The sequence below is a fragment of the Laccaria bicolor genome, genomic scaffold (assembly GCF_000143565.1).
Source record: "Laccaria bicolor S238N-H82 LACBIscaffold_7 genomic scaffold, whole genome shotgun sequence".
Taxonomy (NCBI): Eukaryota; Fungi; Basidiomycota; class Agaricomycetes; order Agaricales; family Hydnangiaceae; genus Laccaria; species Laccaria bicolor.
The window spans coordinates 1,000,494-1,023,541 of record NW_001889878.1 but is presented as its reverse complement, the minus strand read 5'-3'; the positions used below and the strand labels follow the sequence as shown (position 1 = coordinate 1,023,541).

At 46.8% G+C, this 23,048-nt stretch overlaps 4 protein-coding genes across 4 annotated transcripts; all 4 read left to right on the top strand.

Moving 5' to 3' along the window:
- Window positions 1-1,488: 1,488 nt before the first annotated feature.
- Window positions 1,489-7,356, top strand: LACBIDRAFT_325394 (WD-40 repeat-containing protein; the record flags this gene model as incomplete). Its single annotated transcript, XM_001879030.1, has 11 exons — window positions 1,489-1,536; window positions 1,811-1,882; window positions 1,981-2,003; window positions 2,055-2,067; window positions 2,120-2,174; window positions 2,452-2,766; window positions 2,815-2,945; window positions 2,998-3,131; window positions 3,186-3,324; window positions 3,472-5,067; window positions 5,116-7,356. 11 exons carry the CDS (start codon window positions 1,489-1,491, stop codon window positions 7,354-7,356), a joined length of 4,767 nt encoding a protein of 1,588 aa, XP_001879065.1.
- Window positions 7,357-11,752: 4,396 nt separating this feature from the next.
- On the top strand, window positions 11,753-15,320 carry LACBIDRAFT_325393 (DNA repair endonuclease-like protein; the record flags this gene model as incomplete). The annotated part of the gene is made up of 13 exons (XM_001879029.1): window positions 11,753-11,940; window positions 12,000-12,081; window positions 12,201-12,343; window positions 12,371-12,539; window positions 12,998-13,045; window positions 13,287-13,367; window positions 13,418-13,527; window positions 13,589-13,841; window positions 13,896-14,011; window positions 14,066-14,192; window positions 14,244-14,681; window positions 14,733-15,068; window positions 15,123-15,320. The coding sequence occupies 13 exons, from the start codon at window positions 11,753-11,755 to the stop codon at window positions 15,318-15,320; spliced, it is 2,289 nt and encodes a 762-aa protein (XP_001879064.1).
- A 223-nt stretch (window positions 15,321-15,543) lies between these two features.
- Window positions 15,544-17,923, top strand: LACBIDRAFT_317258 (uncharacterized protein; the record flags this gene model as incomplete). The annotated part of the gene is made up of 6 exons (XM_001879028.1): window positions 15,544-15,995; window positions 16,046-16,369; window positions 16,434-16,579; window positions 16,640-16,995; window positions 17,048-17,667; window positions 17,725-17,923. The coding sequence occupies 6 exons, from the start codon at window positions 15,544-15,546 to the stop codon at window positions 17,921-17,923; spliced, it is 2,097 nt and encodes a 698-aa protein (XP_001879063.1).
- A 3,398-nt stretch (window positions 17,924-21,321) lies between these two features.
- LACBIDRAFT_325390 (uncharacterized protein) lies at window positions 21,322-22,893 on the top strand (the record flags this gene model as incomplete). Its single annotated transcript, XM_001879027.1, has 1 exon — window positions 21,322-22,893. The coding sequence occupies one exon, from the start codon at window positions 21,322-21,324 to the stop codon at window positions 22,891-22,893; it is 1,572 nt and encodes a 523-aa protein (XP_001879062.1).
- Window positions 22,894-23,048: the final 155 nt, after the last annotated feature.

Genomic DNA, 23,048 nt, shown 5'->3' with positions numbered 1-23,048 from the left:
GAAATCGGAATTGGAATTGGAAGGAAATTGAATGAACTGTATAGAACTGGCTTGGACGGTTATCCCCCCCTCGAACTTGTACGGACTTGACTTGATAGAGTAGAGCTTTAATATTAGCCTTTGATGTTGTGGACCTGCGCAGTTGTTGAACGTTTCTTTGATACGACATCTCGTCGTTATTGCGCCGCCATAGTAGTGGGTGCATCGCCCCTTTGGCCTGTAGGTTGTTTGTACTTGTTGTATTACTGCCAATTTCTTTGATTTTCACGGAAATCATCTTTTTTAGCGCATGGCCTCTTCTTTGGGTCAGATTTATGGCCAAATCGAATCAAATATCAATTCCGCAGGGAGTCTTTGGACTCGTTTTTTTAAATTCGGGCGTGGGACCAGGAATTTAATCGAAAAATGACATTTAGAAAACACATTTTAAAAAAGTAGTCCGAAGTCTCCCTCCAGCAATGCTAGATCATCATTTTTACGCGCTCATTTTGAGGCAAACGCGAGGGAGGAAAGAGAAAGGCTGTAATAATTGCTGATTGGCTACAAGACCAATTAATGTATTACATAATACGCGTCAAAAGCATACTGACTATGCAAAATCACATCCCATAACACTGAATATCCTGCGGCACCCTCCTATACCTACAGAAGAGGTTACTTTCTTACCTCACATGTCCCAAAATTTGAAAGCATGAAGGTTGACAATGGGAAAGACTCTGTGGAGGTCACATGGAGAGGGTGCCATTGAAGAGCACATGAAGCCAAAGCCCAAGGGGGTCTGTGAGCTGATTAAGGTTGTCGCTAGGTTTCTTGCTTGAGGATACAAGGGAAATAGCAGGACAGGTACTTCCTGGGATGGACACCAACAATCAAACTGCAGGAGAGAACTTATATGAGTCAGACAACAACAATTTCTGGATTAGATTTTGATATACTATATGTTACATGTTTCATACACAGCTCTACAGGGTAGAATGCCTGAAATACCTTGAACTTTTGTTTCGAAGTGGATGCAAGCGCGATTTGCCAGTTTCGAGGTGGCTGTGCACTGACTAAGCAGCCGCAACCATTTAGGGATGGTGCGCCTCTCCAATAGTAGTAGCTCATGATCAGTACGGTCACGTGTTTCCTTGCCCTCTTTGGCGACGAAGCGAAACGTTGGTTCCCGTCCATCTGAAGCGAGACAACGTCCCCCGCCTTATGAAGTGACAACACGACGACATCTACCATTCGACGCGTGACCGCACCCACTTTCGCATTCACATGGCCACGATACCGATCTACCTCGAGACATGACGAGCCGCCCGCCAGTCCCTAAGAGCATGACGATTCGCTTCATTCTCCCCGAAGACACAAAACTCGCACGCCGCCTGGCGATAGATCAATATATCAATCCTCTCGCCGTAGATCAGTGAACGTATTGACTCACTCAACGTGTCTCAACCTTCAAATTGCGACACTTGGGTACGAATGGCGGAAAAGTTAAAAATGGAGAGGGACGTATCTAGATCCTGGGTTATACCTGGGAAGACGAAGGTACGCGCTGGTTCGGTTTTGCGGGTCAAAACTGTTCTGATTTTCGCGTTGGACTTTCAAGAGTCCGTGACGTTGGAACCTCAATCAGTTGGGTTCGTAGTTTTCTGAAAGTTCTCGTTGGGTTCTCGCGTCTTTTTTTCATATGTCTTTCAAAAGGGGAGGTAGGACTTTCAATCAAACTTTCGGATAGGATAGCGGCGTTGAAGGCAGAATGTATGTGATATGGTGCCTTCGTGTCTTTGACTTTCTGTCATTGTTCTTGCGAATAGGTTAGGCATTCAAGGAAAACTTTACGCCGTATGGTGCCTCCGTGTTCACTGACTCATGCAAACTCATTGGCGCTCAAGTGTGTATATCTCAAACATTGCGTTTGGAGGTGGCAACTCCCAAAAGGGGTAGAGTGGTATGTGGTTCCCTTCGTGTCTTCGGATTCCCGATATCAAGCCATGGGAACTTTCAGCGAGTCGGTACGCTCTCTATCGTCTCCACGAACTAGCTAATCTTCCGCTTATCTACAGAGGTTACAATGTTGTGAGCGAGTTCTCCGTTCGTCAAAGAATGCGAGGATGAATTTGGGGCGAAGTGGGTGGGTGTTTCTTCACCCACCTCTGCGCTGTTTGTTCTGACTCTTGCCTCGGGTGAGTTTAATTATTCAATCGAAGTGATTTGTATGAACTCAAAGCGCCTCATTGAAGGATTCCCAATAGCGGGACGCTCCGGCCGTTCATGCTGGGAAAGGACACGAGGCTGGCTAAGTCTACGTCACGTTGATGGGGGAGTGAGCCGGACGGGCCTGTATCGTAGATTCAAATGAAATGCGGATATCCCACGGATTGACATGGATGAGAGTTCAGTTCCATTCATGGGCAAACACGAGTCAGATAACGGGGCTGTGTTTCCTTTGACGCGCCGCAGGAATTCCATCTGGGAGGATCCATGTTGAGCGTGACAAACACTTCCACCACTTGCAACTTAACCACAACATGTCGAACCAGCCACAGAACAAGAAAACTTTCTCCTTTTTGCCAAACAGTTTGAAATCATTTCAAAGCCGCTTTTCATCGTCGAGGAATGCTGCCCAAACTCAAACGGGCCAGAGCGCGCATGTGTCGCGGTCTGGTACAACTTCTCCAGTCATGTCCAGGTCGCCTTCACCCGAGGGACACAACACCGATGTTCAATCTTCCCCTAGCGCATCGGTAGCTGTCGTAGGCTCCTCCGGGAGTACAGGTATATAACCATCTCTGAGTCTTGGCAGGCGCTCTAACGTGCGCTTAGTCAAGGAATTTGCAAAAGACGTCTGGAGTGCGGGCTATGAAGTGGTCAAAATTCTCAATCAGTGCTCAGGTCTCTGTCCTCCTTTGAAGACTGCTCTTAGCGGTTTCATCGAGTGTGTTGAATTGTACAATGTGCGTCCTGTCTGATATTGACGTAGGTCGTTCTGGCTTACGCTTTTGATAGAAGACAGCTGGAAACCACAAAGAGATGGAACGGATTTTGAACAAAATTTTCGATTTAGGGTCGGAGCTCACAGTCAAGCTACAGGAACGTAGGGACCAGCAGAAGTTGGATCGGATTATAGGGAAGATGTCGAAGTATGCTTCTTTTCCATGTCTTCTGAACTATGAATCACTAACACAACATCCAAGATCGCTTGAAGAAGAGAACAAAAAGATCAAAGCCATGCTTAAACAAGGATTTCCGCGTCAATTGGTTCGTAATAGCAAATATGCGGGGGAGCTCGTTTCCTGTAGTGTCAAAATCAAAGCTGCTCTTGATACATTTTTTGTATGTTGCTCGTGGTCTTTCCAACTGCATTTCATTGACCACAGTTAGCTTGGTTTAATGTTATCGATAGAGGGGAACACATGTGAAATTCTGGAGGTATTACGTCTTACGACCAAAATTGACATTAGCTCAACGATATTCTTTCAGCACCAAGTTTTCCAGTCCCTTCCCCGCTCCCGAGATGCAGCTTTCACTGCTGCTATTGACTTTGATAATATTCCGCGAGGGCCATGCACTAAGGATACCCGTGTTGATGTCATCAAACAGATCATGGACTGGGTAAAGGAGACTGACTCTAGAAAGGTGCCATCTGTTTACTGGCTCACTGGACTGGCTGGCTTGGGCAAAACCACAATTGCTTACACTATCTGTGAGGAACTAGAAGAAGCAAGCATTCCATTTGTCTCCTTCTTCTGTTCACGTCAACTTGACAGCAAGAATTCAAAGCTCCTCATTACAACAATCTGTCGTGACCTTGCTGAGCAATTTTCTGGATTTGCAAATGCACTTGTACCTGTTCTGAAGGGTAACTCTAGGATTGTAGACGCGAATCTGCCACTCCAGATGGAGAAGCTGCTTGCAGATCCATGGAAGGCATCTCTTGCCCACCATGACTGCCGTCTGGTGCCTGTAGTAATAGTTGATGCTCTTGATGAAAGTGATCATGGAACTCAGTTCTTCCAAGAGCTACTTAATCCTGTGAACTTGCATAAGCTCTCAGGGATCAAATTTCTTGTGACAAGTCGGCCAGAACCTGCATTCTCTTCATTGGGAAAATCATTTCCTTTGAATGCAGTTTGCAAGCTTCATGAGATTGATGACTCCAATGTTCAAAAAGATATTGAGAAATACTTGTTCTCTGCACTCCCAGATTTAAAGGAGGATCCTAATCTAGAAAAACTGGCAAGCCAGGCAGCGGGATTCTTCATCTATGCTGCAACTGCTGTGAGATTTATATCATCTCCTTGTCAACGTTGTCAACACTTCTCAGTTACTCAGAAGCACACAGAGTTACAAAATATTGTGACCTCATGGCCAGTATCGAGTAGGGGGTCTGAACGAAATGCTGTTGCTGAGCTGTATCAACAGATCCTGGGAGATGCTTTTTCTGATGACCGTATCTCTAATCAATGCTTGCAGATCCTCCACATAATCCTGTGTGCAGGGAGCAGGATCAGTATCTCTGTTATAGCTTCTTTGAGTGATACTGATCAGGAAACTGTTGAAAATACTGTGAAATCTCTGCATGCTGTCCTGTTTGTTTCTCCTAAAGATCAATGTGTATATTGGTATCACACTTCATTCCCTGACTTCATTTTCACTCAAGAACGAGCAATGTTCAGCATCATCCTGAAGGAAGGCCAATCAAGTCAAGAGATCAATGTGTTCTGTGACAAAGTTGCTCGTCATTCAATGCTGGCTTGTCAGTGTTTCATCATCATGAGAAAACTGTGTTTCAATATCTGTAACCTGAAGTCATCATTTGAGTTTGATTCTGATGTGCCAGGACTTGATCAGGAGAAGCTCAGAAATCTCCCACCTGTTTTACAATATGCATCACAACATTGGGCTACACACCTCTCTCAGGCAGCACCTGTGGATAATGATACCAATGAACTGTTGCAATTTCTTGATGACTTCCTGTGCAACAAACTATTGTTTTGGATTGAGGCTATGAATCTTATTGATGCTAAATTTGAATGTGCATCATTATTGAAGAATGCTGAAGAATGGGTGAATAAGGTAAGATATACACAATTTATCAATAAGAATAACAATAATGCTGTTCAGGGAACACAAAAACTGGACATGTCAGAATACTTGTTAGATGCTGCAAGTTTCTCAGCTTATTTTGCAAATAGTCCTGCATCAAAGTCAACTCCACATTTATACATTTCTGCATTATCTACCTGGAATCATTGTTCACCAATCTGCAACTATTGGAAACAGCAGTTCAGTTGTATTCCATCTATTACACTGTCCACAGCTAAAACAATTCCATTACTGACAATTACTACAACCAATAAATGGGTCTCATGTGTTGCACTGTCTGGGGATGGAAACCAAATTGTTTTTGGTTGTGAAGATCGTTCAGGTGCATTACAGATATGGGATGCAAAGACAGGCCAACAGCTACGGAATCTGCAGGGTCACACAGCTGCTGTTACATCTGTTGCATTTTCACCTAATGGCAACCAGATTGTCTCTGGTTCCTGGGACACCTCAGTGCGAGTATGGGATGCAAAGTCAGGCTACCAGTTAAAAAAGCTGAATCATCCTGACTGGGTCCTCTCAGCAGTGTTCTCACCTGATGGACACAAAATTGTCTCTGGTTCTCGGGATGAATTAGTTCGAATATGGGAGATCAAGACAGGCCGCCGGTTGTTGAAGCTGAAAGGTCACACTGAGTGGGTCCGCTCAGTTGCATTCTCACCTAATGGTAATGCTATTGTCTCTGGTTCTCGAGACTATTCGGTGCGAGTGTGGAATGCAGAGACAGGCCACCAGGACATGATGTTTCAAGGTCACATGGGTCAAGTTAAATCAGTCACATTCTCTCCTGATGGCAGGAAAATTGTTTCTGGTGCTTGGGATAATTGCATAAAAATATGGGATGCAAAGACAGGCCAACAATTGAAGGACCTGCAAGGTCATACTGGTCCCATAAATTCAGTTGCATTCTCACCTAATGGCAAACAAATTCTTTCTGGTGCTGGGGACAATTCAGTTTGTGTGTGGGATGTCAAGACAGGTGACCAGCTGGCAGAGCTACAGGGTCATGCTGGTCCTGTCCAATCAGTTGCATTTTCACACGATGGAAACTCTATTGTCTCTGGTTCTTATGACTGCTCAGTGTGGGTGTGGGATATAAAATTTAGCAGCTCACAGAGATTGCAAGGTCATACCAGTCCTGTCCGCTCAGTTATATTTTTGTCTGATGACCAAATTCTTTCTGGTTTTGAAAATGGGTTAATGAAAGTGTGGGATGCAAACACAGGCAAGGAGCTAAGGAGGCTGCAAGATACTAATTTTGGAGTCCTTTCAGTTGCATTCTCATCTGTTGGCCAAAAAATTGTCTCTGGTTTATTTAACGGATCAGTTTATGTGAGGGATGCAAAAACAGACCAATTGAGAAAATTCCAAGGTCACACTGGAATTGTAACATCAGTTGCATTCTCACCTGATGGCAATCTCATTGCTTCTGGTTCTAAAGATCAATCAGTGCGAATATGGAAGGCAAATGAAGGGCACCAGCTGAGAAATATGCCAGGCAACAATGGTGGTGTCCTATCAGTTGCATTCTCACCTGATGGCAATTTTGTTGTCTCTGGCTGTATAGACACAAGAGTGCAGATATGGAATGTGAACACAGGCCAACTGAGGAATATTCAAGGTCATTCTGATTCTGTACACACAGTTGCATTCTCACATGATGGCAAGTTTATTGTGTCTGGTTCTGAAGACAAGTCAGTGCGAGTGTGGGAAGCAGAGACAGGTCATCTTCTGTGGAGTATGCAAGGTCATACTGATACTGTAAGATCAGTTGCATTCTCACCTGATAGTAATCTTATTGTCTCTGGCTCTAAAGACAAGACAGTACGGATATGGGATGCAAAGACAGGTCACCAGCTGAGGAAGCTGCAAGGTCATTCTGCAGTTGTTTTTGCAGTTGCATTTTCATCTGATGGCAAACAAATCATCTCTGGTTCACAGGATTTCTCAGTGCGGTTGTGGGATGCAGTGATTGACCTGCCTGAATTCTTCACCAATGATAAAAAAATCATCTCTGGTTTAGACAACCAGCCAATACATGTGTTGGCTACTTCAGAGGTTGCAAACTCATGGGTTATGGAAGAAGGCTGGATACTCTCTGGTTCAAAATTACTAATTTGGATTCCACCACCTATTCGCAACATTCTGCATCATCCACATAGTCTTCTCATTATTTCTCCATTTGGCTCTGCCAAAATCTTTTTTGAGGGTAGCAAGCTAGGATCCTTTTGGCATGAGTGTTATACTCCTAATTTGTAATTCATATGTAACAATACTTGGGGTGATGTGTGTATGCAGGCAGGCAGAACTGTTAAGCTTACATTCATTGAAAGTGCCTTTATATTACAGGGGATAGTAGGTTTTAGTAAAAAAAATGTAACATTACAAAGTGCTTTATGAAAGAAAAAGATTCAAGGTTTTCTTCATATTTTTGACTTGTGAACAGGGTGTTGTCTTTGTAGGTAAGAAGCTGGCAAAGCCTCCTCAATGATATCATTTAACATGGAAAAGTTGAAGAGTAATGTTGGAAAAGCAGGTGAAGTACAAATGAGGTATGAGGTCACCTCGCTTTAGCAAGGTCTCCCAGTTTCATATCTCTCAGCAAACATTGAGTATGTAATCAGTTGCACCAAACATGTCACTCTTCTGCACAATTGTTAGAGTGTTGTGCAGGATACCCAAGGCGATGGATGCACTCACTTTGTGTCATTTTCTCCAGTGGCTTATGAGCCATATTCCAACCCGTCTGTAATGTATTGAATACTTCCATTCCCCGCACTCCTGCATCCTTCTGATGGTGTTGACATGTTAGATTGCAAATCAACCCTTTGTGTATGCTATTGTTGCCTTGTTCATCTTCACATGTCAGTTCGGTTTGTTGTGGCTTGTAAAACAAGTTATCAGCTTTTATTAGCTGAAGTCCAAACTCACTGTTGTGAAAACATTCAGAGGGTGGGCGCACAACACCTTCTACAGTGGTAATATACTGTTGCTCAAGGGTGAGAGGTGCAGGGTAACATACCTAGATGGAACAGAAGTTAGCAGTGCTGCTTCCATGGGTATCAGGGGCGCCTAAGTTGATGGGTGGGTGATGGTGCCCAAGAAACCATTTCGCAAAGCCTGAGCACCCCTGGATGCTGAGAGATTTCTGAGATCTTCACATTTAACAGCTTTAATGAATCCTGTTAAATTGGCAGATTTAAATCGACTTAATTCAGTCGAACCCATGGCAAAAAAATTATTGAATTGGTGTTGTAGAGAGTACAAGGTCAATGTCTCAAGAAATTGGACCTGTGATGCTCTGTCACAGCATGTCACTGGTCATCACACATACTGAGGATTGTGCACCACCATGAATTGTTTTATCCAAATTTAACTTGTCCAATAAATTTGTCCTAATTACATAAAAGGTTAAAAAATGATTACAGCTGAATGCAGAACGATAGGCCACGCCAGATCGACACATGCACAGGGCGGACTGTCAAAATTTCAAAGCAACGTGATGGCTGAGGCTGCTTAGTTCTCACAATGAGTGAAATTTCAACCTCTGAATTGATGTCACCATAGTATTAGCATCAGTACTTTCACATTTTACTTTTTCTACTTGTAGAAGCCAGAAAAAGTAGTGCTTGGAAGTTAGGTTAATTAACTGGAAAATAACCGAGACCAGACCGGACCTAACCACAAAAAAACCAGACTGCGGTTAGTGGTTAGTCAATTCTGGAAATGAAATAACCGGTTATTTTGCGGTTAACTAACTGTTAAAAAACCGGTTATGACCAGTTACAACCGACCCTATTATACCCCTTCAAAACGCATCTAAAAGCATGAGAAACACTAAAAATCTGACAGAGTTATGGTCAAATCTCTAAATTATTGGCTAAAATAGTAGGCTTTCAAGAATATTATTATAAAATTGTCAATTCTTCACCGAATTTAGCGTTCTTGGGCTTGTTTTAAAGCTACGACGCATGGCAATAATGTTTACTGCAAGGAATATGAGAAATATACGCTGTTTTAATCGATTTTCTATTTTTTCGGTCCTAACCGGTTAGTAACTGCAACTAACTGGTTTTCATCGGTTATCTTCGGTCCAGTTAGGTTATTTTGGGTCTGGGAACGAACCCTAACCGGTCTCGGTCTCGGTTAGAGCCCCTGGGCACCCAATAACCTAACCTAACCGGACTTTCAAACACTAAGAAAAAGCCAGAAAAAGCTGATAAAAAGTTGGAAAAAGCAGAAAAGCCACAAATACAAAAAGCCAGGCTCAGTATGCTGAAAAGAAACTAATTTTGAATGCATTCAGGTTGGCATGGGTTTTATTTCAATAGATGTATTTCCAACTTTCCAGCTTTTTGACTTGTGGCAAGTCAAAAAGTGGGGAAAAGTAGATAAGTAAATCATGATCTTGCTGATGTATGGTGACATCTGAGGGTCCGCTCTACGCATCTGTCGATCTGGCATGGCCTATCGTTCTGCATTCAGCTGTACTGTGGTATTTCGACCGACTGTTCGGCCAATGTGACGTGTGACAGCCCGAGGTGTGTTCGAAATCAGGATAGGCCGATGTGACGAGTGACCCTCAGTAAAAACGGTTGGTCAGGTGTTGGTCATTTAGTAGTCACGCCAGTACACGAAAATGTAAGACATGACTAAAAGCAGTAAATTTTACAAAATTTTGACTTCAAGTCGACTTCACGAAGTCGTGTCAAGTCGTGTGGTTTCCTTTCCAGATGCCAAATATATGTATGATACAGTCATGTGGTAGTCTGCACTTAGTCTAGTCACCCTCATCTGAAGGTCAATGGTTAGTCATGAAATCCCGACTTCATAGTCCTTTTGTAGTCAAACAAAAGTCAGATGCTAGTTATGCTATAGTTGTGTAGTAGTCTTGTTCCAGTCATGCTCAAGTCACGTAACTGAGATGTGTTAGTCATCTATTTCTCTCAGGTAATAAATAGTCTTCTCAGCGTCAAGTCATGTAAACGTCAAAATCATAAATAAGCATGTATATACACCCTTCTAATCTAGATTGAATCGACGACTTGCAGTATAAATTCCCCATAAATGCGTAAACCTCGAGCGGCACCTTCGTATGACATCAGGCTTGGGTATATACATCAACCACGTCAAGTCCAAATTCTCGTCTCCTAATCATAAACCTCGTGCAGCACCATTTGTCGAGGTAGGGGGAAGGCCGAGACCGTTCATCGAGATAGAGGGGGATGCCAATCAAAGAAGGGAGGAGGCCATTGAGCTAGTTAGGAGGAGACCATTGGTAAAAGGAGGAGACAGTTCATGGGAGGAGACACGTCGTTGACGGAGGCAACAGTTCATCGAAGGCGAGAACAGGTCGTCGAGGAGACACATTGTTGATGGAGGCGACAGTTCGTCGAAGGCGGAAACAGGTCGTCGAAGGAGGAGACAGTTCGTCGAGGGAGGAGACAGGTCGTTGAGGGCATACAAAGTTCGTTGAGGGAGGAGACAGGTCGTTGAGCTTGGAGCTTAGAAACCAATCGTTGATGGGATACCAGTTGTTGAGGGAGGAGACCAATCATTGAGGGAGGAGACGGAGGAGACCGTCTGCGGAATGAGGAAATCATTCGTCGAGAAAGGAGGCCATTAGTCAAGGGAGGGAAGAGGCCTTTTGTCATCTCTACCTAGGGAGGAGACCCTTCGTCACGAGAGGAGGCCGCTGGTCGAGGGAGAGAGAGGCCATTCGTCATCGGGAGGGAGAAGGCCGTTCGTCATCGGGAGGGAGAAGGCCGTTCGTCGACTTATGAATTGGAGCTTGCGTGGGTGTGGTGGGAAGGAAGAACTCAGATATTCGTGCTGACAGAAGATTCAACATGATCACCTGATGTCGGAGTTTCAACGGACTTCAACAAATTGTGACTTGTTCACTCGCCTGTTGACATCAAGCATGTGTGAAAAAGAGGACGAAGGCGATAGAAATCAGATGATGAGGACTACACTACAACATGACTTGTAACTGACTATTCCTCGACTTCAGTTAGGCCATGAAATTTTGGCAGATACATAACTGAGTGCCACATGACTTGCACTTACCAACACAACTTCACATGACCTTCTTGTGAGGGGTAGATGACTTGATCTGACTTTCGTTTTTACTGAGAGTGACCGAACAGTCGGTCGAAATACCACAGTAATTTGTCCAGCAATTTTTCAAAGGCTTCGCTTAACTGCCCGACCGTCCCTTGTTTGAGGTGTACGCTCTTTTAATTCTTTCTTGCGTGCCTTTCATTATCGCCTGCAACGATGCTGCAATAAGTACAGTTATTTCCCTTGATTTAAGCCAATGAATGTTAAATTCGGTAAATTGCGCCCATCACCGGATTCTGATATCTGTGAGAAATCACTCGCTTATTCGTCCCTGCTTCGACTGTTCGACTAGTCCCTTGTCCCCTCTGTGATACTTAGCGCCTCAAAAATACTTCCCTGTCGTGTCGTTGCTCGCCTTTCATCTGTTTCACGCTTTTTTAACCATACCCAGGCAGAGTAAGGTGAGTAAGCACGTCGTCTTCTACACGCGCTGAACTGACGACTTTTTCTTCTCGTGTCGCAACCGATCTCGCTTCCCTTGAAGCCAGATGAGTCCCTGATCTATCTAGGAGATTCACATCATCTCTCCAACATGGTCCGTCGCCCAGACTCATCTCCTGCTAGGCTATACACCAAGGCTGCCATTCCTCAACCTTTGCCAACGCGATCGTGTTCCGTCATGTCCCAGCCTACTCCTTCACAAACAGCTGACGACACGTTGGAGACCTCGCCTCTACTCCAATGGGAAACCCATCTCCCAACGCTGGCACGATACATCGCGTGCTTTTCCGACTTTTTCACCAACCTATGCCCACGGTCTTCCTCCCACTTTCATTGAGCAAACTCGTCCCTGGGCCAACTACCATGGGCACGGCGTCTTTCTTCTCCGACAAGCGCATTCACGGTGTTGGTGATGTAACGGTATGTATTCTTCTTCCCTCCATTTTGAGCCTTTCAATGATAATCATCGCTTCTAGTGACTCGTCGCACTCTCCTTCCTCTTTCCAACAGCCAATCACACCTCTTCTCTTGCCATTGAGCTCCGTCGTGGCTCTCCCCTCGATCTCCGTGACTTTGTCTGCTTCAAGCTCAAGAGCAGCACCTCCAACTTGCAGGATGTCCATGTCTTTGGCCACCACACCGACATTCCCGTTACCGAGTTCATTCGCCGCGCTGAGGTAACGTAACTAATCTCTTCCAAATTTTGTAGTCTAACATTGTCTCTAGAATGCCCCCACATCCGGTCGTGCTTCCGAATCCAAGGTGGTTTCACCGGCGCATTCCTCTTCATCGGTTTGCTCAGTCTGTTCTTCCTCCACAAGCTCGTCGAGCGTGTCCGTGCTTGTGGCGAGCCTCGTCTCAGACTGGAGGGTGGTGAAGTGAGCATTATATCAATAGGCACTTTATGTAGAGATATATTGCTTAAGGATGATATACATATATTCACGGAATGCTCTTGTATGCTACATACACTATGCTACCCTTTCATTTGAATGCTAGATCTATTTTTGAATGCAGGGGAACCGTTCTTAGTCAATCTCGTACCTGAGCACCAGGAGATTGGGAAGTGACTGGCCCGATGAACACCGGAGACCCTTTAATCAGCCAGCTCATTGGGTGTAGCTCTAAATTGAACCAGTTGGCATCAAGGGCTCTTAAATCCAATAAATTGAACCAGATTTAAGCTAAATTGAACCCACATAAGCATTTATTTCAACTTATTCGTTCAACTTTCACTTATTTTGAGGTATATGGGTTGTCCTGAGCTGTTCTTTGCTCACTCCTGGGCTCAAACTTCAAAATACATGTCAATTTAATTTATAATATGCATGTACAGCAAATACATATTTTGTGCAAGGATGGAGATGGTGCTGAGGCTCACCTCGTGAGCATGAGGAAGGCCGACGCGTTGACGCGTTTGGGTCATGTGATCTAAAACGTGCCCTTCAGCTTCGTTGAATCGGTTGATGCAAACACGACAAGTGCACCCACCTAACAGCAAACCCGCAATGCCTTCTGTTGGCCCACCCAGACTGCCCTGCACAAAGCCACAACTTGAATTTGGACACCTTCCCTCGTCGTCATTCCCATTCTGCACTTCTTTTGGCTATTATCAAGCAATTCAGCCATGTCAATTCACCACTGTCTCACATTCTCCGACATCGTCTACCTCAACCATCACGATGGGTGTTCCTGGGATCTCTAAAGTAAGATATTTTTCAACTTGACTGCTTACCTTGAAGTTGACGTACTTTAGATTTTGGAGCCGGCGCGGCGTGTGCAAACTCTGACCGAGTTTGCAACAAAGGAAGGCTTTCAGCTGAATCCACATGGCGACAACATGGTTCGTGTTGGCGTTGATGTAAGGTATGATTTTCTTTTTCTTTCTTCATTCTTAACCAAAGCTGATCATATATCTATGTCCTAGTGTCTGGATCTGCCAAGCTCAAGCCGCCGCACATTCCATGCCTAGGACACAACAGGGTGAAAATCCAGCCCTCCGCATAATTTTTTTCCGCATCTGCCACCTCCTGGCTCAGTCTATCCAACCCATTTTCGTTGCGGATGGCCCCAATCGCCCTCGCGTCAAACGTGGAATAAATGTCAGGGCCGACAAGCCGCACTGGATGGAAGCTTACATTGAGGATTTCGTTCAAGAAGCTGGGTGCCCCATGTATCGCGTGCGTAGTTCTTTTACAGCATTTTTTTGATTCTTTTTCGTTGACTCTCGTTAGGCCCCAGGAGAGGCTGAGGCCGAGTTGGCTCAGCTGACGGCACATGGTCTCATCAAGGCTGTTCTCACCACCGACTTTGATGTGTTCCTCTTTGGGGGCACATACATGATCAAACCGTAAGCTCATCCTTTCGTTAAGTCAACCATCTCCTAAGCTTAATACACTTCTAGCCCCAACGTAAAAACTGATGGAGACAGAATCACATACTACACGTCTGGTGACATTCAAGCACAGACATCCCTCACGTGCGCCAAGTTAATTTTCATCGCTATTCTCGGTGGTGGCGACTATGACCAGGTGCGTTATCATGGTGGATGTTTTCTGCTTGCTTACTGACCACTCGTCCAGGTTGGCCTCCCTGGGTGTGGTCTCAAGATAGCTCATCAACTGGCTCAGGGGGAACTCCCCAACTTACTTTTCACGGCTGCCACTACGCTCCCTCAACATGATCTCGAAGACTTTCTTCACGATTGGCGCAACAAGCTCATGAATGAGCTACTTCGTGATCCACACGGGCTAATGAACGCGAAACACCCTGCACTAGCCCAGAACATCCCTTTGGGCTTTCCCAAGCTCGACACCCTTCAGTTGTACATCTCTCCAGTCACCTCTTGGTCGCAGAATGGCAAGGGCCCTGATACCACATCATGGACTCTCTGCCAACTCAATCTAGCCAAGCTCGCAGTCCTCTGCGAGAAATCTTTTTCGTGGGGATCTGCCGGCGTCATCAACGATCGCTTTCAAAAGAATGTATGGCCGGCAGCCGTAATGCGAATGCTGCTCAAGGTAAGTCACACGCAATCTCTCCTGAATATAACACTGATACCCCTGCAACAGCCTGTTGACACTCCCGGAACAATCGACGAGCAGCTCTCACGCTCCTCCCTGCTACACATCCGGCAGAGGAAGCTTGGACCGGGCGGCCCAGCTACAGGTGCCAACGTGGACGGCTTCTCCGTCGAGACGGCAACATTGGCTCTTGCCCGTGAAACTGCCTCCAACCTCGACGAGAGTATCCGCAAAAAGACACTTCAGCAAATGCGGGAGCCCTTCTACCCATGGATTCCATCACGAATTCTCAAACGAAAGGTTCCCGCTCTCACAAATGAATTTGGCGCGCGCACGCGTAAGAGAAAGAAACCTCGCCAGCAGCGGTGGATTAGTTCGGACTCTGTATGTATACAAAAGCGCTTCACTCTATCATTGTAACTAATGTTCTCTGATAAGGATGATGGAGTTGTTATCATTCCTGCAGCTACTGCGAATGCTGTTGCCTCAAGCTCTCGTGCGACCCTCGCTCCCAATGTGATTGCCTCAAGCTCCACGATGGCCCTTGCTTCTGCTGCGGGTTCATCTCTGAACCCAATCACTGTTGACGAGGATGAATCAAAGGGAGGTTTCCTTGGTTTTATTGATCTAACTTAGTATGAAGTTCGAGATGTAGCGTATTTTAATAGCTTAAAGCCAAATTGTATTTGTACGTTCTCCCAATCAGGTTTAGCTTATGGACCCACAACGAAGTGATGAGGCTAGCTAGTTTGGGTTGCTGGCAAAAAAGTGATCAACGGTGAACTTGTAAGCTGAAACATGGGTCAGATATTGGGTACACTGGTGGAATTGAGTCTATTTCATCCTATCCTACTTGACTATGGGCCGGAGGGCACGTACAAAAGTATCTGCGGCTACTGCCAACACAGAAACTTCAAAAGTAACGCAAGACGTCGCTGCTGCAAAGCCAAAGCGTGCGCCAAGGAAGCCTCGGGTGAAGGCAGCACCACTCGCGTCACTACAGGAAACCCGAAATGTCCAGGTGAAGGAAACGACTGCGGTGAAGAACACAGATAATGCCTATGATGGTCACTTGGACAGAGGCATGAGATTCTTAAAGACTCTGATTGAGGACAGGCGTGCGAGAGGCGAGGACATTTGCAGTCAGGGCATCTCGACAGACGAGTTCGAAAAAGCATTTGACAAACCTCCGAACAAATACTCCGCGATGGCAATTGAGATGTTTATCGTGCAGAAGTGCTTCATGCAGAACTTGGGAAAGGATACTGGCTATGGGATCCAAGGCGCCTTCGCAAGGTACTGGGATACAATGTAAGCATAATACGTTGATTGATAAAAGCCTTTCCTGACAACCCAATAAGGGATGGTGACAAGTACGCAGGTACTAATTACCAGTTCGACGACAAGACAGGAGAAGCGAAGGGTTGCCCTGCTCGTGCCCCGGCTGTCATGGCCGTTCTGCATGCAGTGAAAGTCAGAGCTGCTGAGAAAGGCCATGCAGCCGTACGCAACCACGCCGAGGCGATAACAATAGAAGAGGTACAAAAGATTATGGAATGGTCGGAGAAAACATGTCCCGATGATTTGCTCACCTTGCCTGTTGAAGATCTTGAAACCTTGATGTTCCGCACTGAGCACGCACTCATGCGAGCATTTATTAGCTCAGCATTTACACTGTGGACAAGGTCTGTGGCTGTTTCTCGATCTCCATTGATGGTTACCTGCTCAGAGTTTTCATAATGGTAATAGGTGCTTTGAGCTGCTCACCTTGCAAGACCGGGACATAAAGGATGATTGTGTCGGGCCTGCACCTTACTACATCCCGCACTTCAAAGTTGTCCTCGAAAATAGGAAGGGGTGGCAACATGCTAAGGGCTATGATGGACCACGGACTGGTGAGTAGACCCGAACCATAGCTGCTCCCTGGTGGCTCACCGTGCTGATTTCTATTCCAGGAAATATCTATGATATTTATCGTCAGGACATTCCCGCAATTGACATGAATTCGCACCTTCCAAAGTGGCGCGCGTATCTCCAGAAGCTTCAACCCAACAGGAAAGTTGAAGCTGACGATTATTTGTTTCCCTACATCGCGCCAAATGGATTGATCCACCCTAAGCGTGACATGAGTTATGATCTCCTGCAAGGGTTACTCACCAAGTTTGCGGCTGCTGCTGGACTTCAAAAGCACTATACAACGCACTGCTTTCGACGTGGAGGTGCACAATACAGGTTTATGTTTGCACCTGTCGGAAAGCGATGGCCGTTGAGCTGGATCCGATGGTGGGGTGGATGGGCGATTGGGGAGCACGTAAGTACACATGGCTTCAAGGCGAGCTGTATTGTTCACACGAACTGTCAAGGTCGACACATTGATGAAATATCTACTCGACTCACTCCAGAGCTTCGAGACAGGGCATGGCAATGTGCTGCATCCGATCCCCCTCGGTGCAGACCAGAGCTTCATGGGAGAACACCTTGCAACGCAACCTGCATCAGGTGAGCAGGTGCAACAGATCAGTGAGCGTGTCGACCGCAAGCTGGATGAGATGATGAGAACAATCACCACCACTCTCAGCTCCCGCGCCGAGCATGCGCCAGACATTCCGAATCCATCGATTTCATTCATTGGACCTGAATGTGTGTCGCATACGCACTTGCGAGCATCAAGGGCCATTTCCGTGCCCTACACTTTGCCCAACATCACGGAGTCCACCAATGCCAGCCGTGAAACCTCACCTTCCGAGAGGGGAACATCAGAACCCGCCACAGTCATATCACCCAGGTTTCGACGCTACAACTTTGCAATTCCTGATCTCGGAAGAGCTCCCGGTGCATGGCAAAGAGCCATCAAACAATGGGAGGAGGTTGATCCTATCACGAATCACGCACTGAGGGACTGGCCAAAGGAATGGTACGAGGGCAACAGTGCCACGGCGAGCAAGCGGAACCAGCGAAAGACAATCTTTGAGGAATATGTTAGGTATGCCGCTCCAAATTCCAATTGCGGCGCACTGATAGATTTGGTTTTCTTGATCAGTTTGGGCCGGGACAAGAACAAGTTCATTAGCAAGTACCCAGACGCTGACAAGAGCATTTCAAAGCTCTTGGAAGCCATCAGATGGAACAATGGCACCACGCGTTCCAGCAAATACGGGACAGCGAGCGAGCGCAAATCCAAGTCCCCCGCTGAAAGTTCTGAGCGCGCTGCAAGCCAAAATGAAATGGTTGTAGACTGAACAAAAAAGACCTCCTGTAGTTGGGTCTGTCTGGGGAAAGGAGGGGGTATATTATCATCTTTTAATGTCTAAACTCCGTAGGTATTTGTCTCATAAAAGTCGCCACTTTTCGTACAATCGTTTCACATCGTTCAAGAGGAAGCAGTACCTCTCTTGTGGACACTACGAGACCTCAATAACCAGGTAAACAAAAATTTCGGAAGCCAATTATTATTATCTGAAAGACCCAAGCGAAAAACGGCTGGTCCTTCGTTCCGCCGCGTAGAAAAGGAGAGGGGAGGAGAAGGGGGAGTGCTGTGGGAAGCGCGCGCCTACAGCACGTGATTGGACCCTGAGCTTCCCCATTTGGGCTGAATCCGGGGAATCCCGTTAAATCGGCCCACATAAGTACTAAGCTGATGAGGTGGTGTCTCGTTGTGGTGACTTGCCGAGACTCGGCAGGTATCCAGTGACGTAAATGTGGTTACGAGTTGGTAAGTATGTCACCCCCTGAGATTTTTGAGTTGGGGTTGTAGCTCTTGGTCGTAACCAGCTCGCCAGCTTCCTCGTCAACGAGCAGGCCATGCCCCTGAACTCCCCTCTTCCCTCTCCCATGGCTATCACAAAGCTGCCCTCTCCATCCATGTTCAAAAAACGCTCCTCACCGTCCCTCGCATCCGCCGCCTCTTACCTCTCCGCCCTCTCCCAAGCAGACGCACGAGCACGCGGCGTAAACCGTTCCGCCTCGCCTACCTCCACTCCGGCACTCTCCCTCTCCTCGTCCGTCACCTCCTCCTCGGAGGACACCGTCCTGCACGAGTTTGACGTAGACGACAACGCGGATGGCCTTGCCCTCCCCGCAAGACCACCAACCTCTGAACAGGTGTTCACAACTGTTCATACCGAGTTTGGACATTGTGCAGATGAGGCGTATCGGTTGACGTCCCAGCACACTCCTGGCGCCGAGGTTCCGGCCCATGTGGATCAAGACCCGCCTTATTATATTCTCTTCTCAACGTATATAAGTTATCTCATCCTTATCTGCCTTGGCCATGTTCGCGACTTCGTGGGCAAAAGGCTCAGTCCTAAATCTTACAAACATTTAATACCCCGAGACGTGAGTTCTCCATTCCCCCTTTACTCATCTTTTCTCCTTCAACTTTGGATTTGAAACAAATGCTCATGGACGAACACAGGGATACGCACCTCTCAATTCCGATTTCGACTCGTTCTATACCCGCCGCCTCAAAACACGCATGGACGAATGTTTTTCCCAACCCGTCACAGGTGTCGCAGGCCGCACCATCCTCCTCCTCGACCGTCTTTCCCCAGATTACAACCACACCCAAGTCTTCACGGGCACGAAAACCCGCGCACTCAATATTTCTTCGTACAACTACCTCGGCTTTGCACAAGCCCGTGGGGGCTGCGCGGATGCTGTGGAAGAGTGTATCAAGCGGTATGGCATCTCCACGTGTGGTTCGCGTCTCGAAGGCGGTTCGAGTGATCTGCATACGATCAGCGAGGCGCTTGTGGCGAAATTTGTGGGTATGGAAGATGCGTTGATCAGCTCTATGGGTTTTGCGACCAATTCGACGTATATCCCTGCGTTGGTGGGCAAAGGGTGCCTTGTCATTTCGGATGAACTCAACCATGCGTCTATTCGGTTTGGGGTGAGGATTAGTGGAGCGAATGTCAGGATGTTTAAGCATAATGATATGGGGAGTTTGGAGGCTCTTTTGAGGGAGGTTATTAGCCAGGGCCAGCCAAAGACGCATAGGCCGTGGAAGAAGATTTTGATCATTGTCGAGGGGCTTTATAGTATGGAAGGTACACTCGTCAACCTGCCAGCAATTTTGGAGCTCAAGAAGAAGTACAAGGTGTGTTTTCCGTTCTTTTCTATTTTTTGTTGAACCTTCTTAACGTTTTGAGGTAGTTCTACTTGTTCGTCGACGAAGCCCATTCCATTGGTGCTCTTGGCCCGCACGGCCGTGGTGTTGCAGACTACTTTGGAGTCAACCCCCGGAGCATCGATATCCTCATGGGAACATTTACAAAATCCTTTGGTGCAGCTGGAGGGTACATCGCTGGAAACAAGACGCTCATCGACAGGCTTCGCGTACATGGACACTCTGGTGCCTACGCAGAAGCGATGACGCCCCCTGTGCTGACGCAAGTCGTTGCGAGTATGGCTAGTATCATGGGTATCGCTGTCCCTTCTACCCCCTCGTCAGGGACGTTGCGCATCACACATTCTCCGTCGTCCTCTACGTCGGTTGCAGCAGAAGAGTACCAACACCCCGGCCCAGCACCACATAACAGCCTTCCTCCCTGGATCCAACTCCCCTCTTCCCTCGCATCAGGATCAGAAGGATCCACCCGTCTCCGCCGGCTCGCCTTCAACTCTCGCTACCTGCACAATGGGCTCATCAAACTAGGCTTCATAACCTACGGGCACCCCTCCTCCCCCATCGTCCCCCTCCTGCTCTTCAACCCCGGCAAAATGAACATGTTCCACCGGATGATGAAAGATCGGCAAACGCCTATTATAGTGGTTGTAGTTGCGTACCCTGCTACGCCGCTTGTGACGAGCCGGGTGAGGTTTTGTGTTAGTGCTGCGCATACGAAGGAGGATGTGGATTGTGTGTTGAGGGCTTGTGATGAGATTGGGGATGTGCTTGATTTGAAGCATGGGTTGGGGAGGGGGGAGAGGTGGGGTGTTGAGAGGGTTTTGGGGAGTGCTGTTGAGTTGGCGGGGATGTAGAGTGGGTGAGGGGTGATGCATTGATGACTGATGACTGCGTGATGTTGGCTTTCGAATTCAAGTTTTAATGATGACCCCCCGTTTCACCGATCTGCTATCTATCCACTGTTGTTCTTTTTACGCACCGGTTACATAATGTTACGCTGGTTACTTACGACAACTTGCACTCCATATACTTTTTTTACAATTCAAGTACATATCAATTTTTTGTTTTCGATTCTGACGAGCTCGTCTACGTAGATAAAGATTTTAAAGTATCTATGTTTGTTCAATCTATGGAGAGGAAGGCAAGGTGCGAGGGGAGAAAATCCTTGTGACAATGATTTTTCTTTCAAACGATCATGCACCATGGGCCTCATACAGAACTTCTCCTCTCCTTCTGCCATTCCACTCAAACCACTCTGAGACATGTAAATGCAAGAATATAAATTTCTTTGTTGCCTCCATTCTGAAACCACCCCGTCCCGACTCCAATCCAAAAGATCCTGGACCTTGCTGTAGCTTTCTCGCAACAGGCCTCTGGCAGCTTTCATTGAATCCAACAAAGTACTTCTGAACCTTGTCGGTATTTCTGCGCATCCTAACCCCCCCCCCCGCTTCAGACAATTTGCCCCCCATTGACCAACTTAGAGGCGTTTCCGCACATCACACCACTATGGCCTCCAATGACAATTGCCAACCGACCGAGGAAAGCGATTCCGCGCATCGCATCATCATCACCCCGGTGTCCAGTGACAATTACCAACCGATTGAGCCAAGCGATTCCACGGATCACATCACCTCTGCCTCCGATGATTCTGAAGTAACGGGGGATAGTCGACGCCTCGTCATCGGGCTACTGGCTTCGACCGCGCTCAGGCCCAATCACTGGCAAGCCACGGACTTCGTGGCGCTCTATGCCCTGCTTGACTGTTCAGAAGAGAATAGCTCGTGGCTTTGTGGTGAAGAGATCCGTAACGGCCCTGGTTTTCTGCTCGGGGACCCATCTTGCAACGGGATAATGTTCGAACCACCACCGTTTGAAGAAATCTTCGATACAGCAGAGCCAGTCGGAAAGACCAGAAAACTCGTAGAATTCCGCTGCGCTTACCTTCAGCGCATACGGGACTGCGTACCTTGGCTTAATTCTCATGATACCTTATTTCTTGTAATCTGTGGGCGTGGTTCAGAATTGGGAGTTGTGTTTTTGGGCAACGCATACAATCACATCACCCTTCATCCAGCGGAACTGGAGTGCGCTTTAGAGGACTGTGTCGCCAAAGTTTACCTCATTACTACTGCTTGCTTTTCGGACTCCTGGAAAAGTCAGCGATGGACTCTTATTGCACCTGGAGTAGATCAGGAAACAGTGTCGATTGCAGAGTCGGACTCTGGCCATTTTCGCGGTGGGGTCTTCACCAGAGCCTTTTTAGCAGAGCATGCCGACCAGCATGAACAAATTGAACATGACTTTGTGCCCCCTCATCAGGAACAGCGACATCTGATGCCCTTGCTGCCGCACAAGCGTACCTCAGAAGTATTAAAATGGTTGCATCGACTGCAAGATGACATGGGACAAAACGATTTCCCAATCTCCCCACGTCGGGAAGATGATACTTTTTGGAAACTTTTGTTGGCCAGTGATCTTACAAGCTCTCCACTGGCAACCATTCAGCAGAATAATGTTCAGCCACCATCATCTGAAGCCGCACCTGCCTCTGGTGGTGACTCATTGCCAAACCTGCAAAATAAAAATGAAAAGGTGCTCCTCAGCCTTGCTAGGGACCACCTTCAATTTGCACCACCAGAGACCCTCAGTGAAGTCTGCCTTTTCCGCAATTGCAATGCTCTCGTGAACAATCAACACCGTCTTTATGGGTCACTTACAGCTGAGGAGAAAGCTGAGACCCTGAAAGTTCTCAGGCAGAGGCACAATTACCGGTTCCTCGCATGCAGCATTTCTCAAAAGCTGGGATGGCAAGATGCCGTCATAACAGTTGGCTACCCCTTCGACGAACAGCGAGAGCGGGACCACAACTTGAGTCTACAAGCTCGGGCGGCGGACCACGGCTACCTTTTCTGGAATCTCCATGTATTGCAATTCAACACGCTGTGGAAGGGTGTTGCAGGATGGCTTGCAAGAGTCTGGGAAGCTGCCGGGGAACCTACGATAAATGCAAAGAAGTGGAAGGAAACTTTAGAGGATTGTTCTGAGTTTGCTGGTATCACATTAAATTCTGCAGAATAGATTTTAAGGCCTTTTGAAGACAACACAAAGTACTTAGAATGTGGTGGCAATAACTTTTTTGCTTTCGATCACTGACATTGACCAAATCCAGGCAACTAAAATCTCATCTAATCTTTCCTTCACCAAAAACATGCAGGCCGAAATGCAGGCTCTGC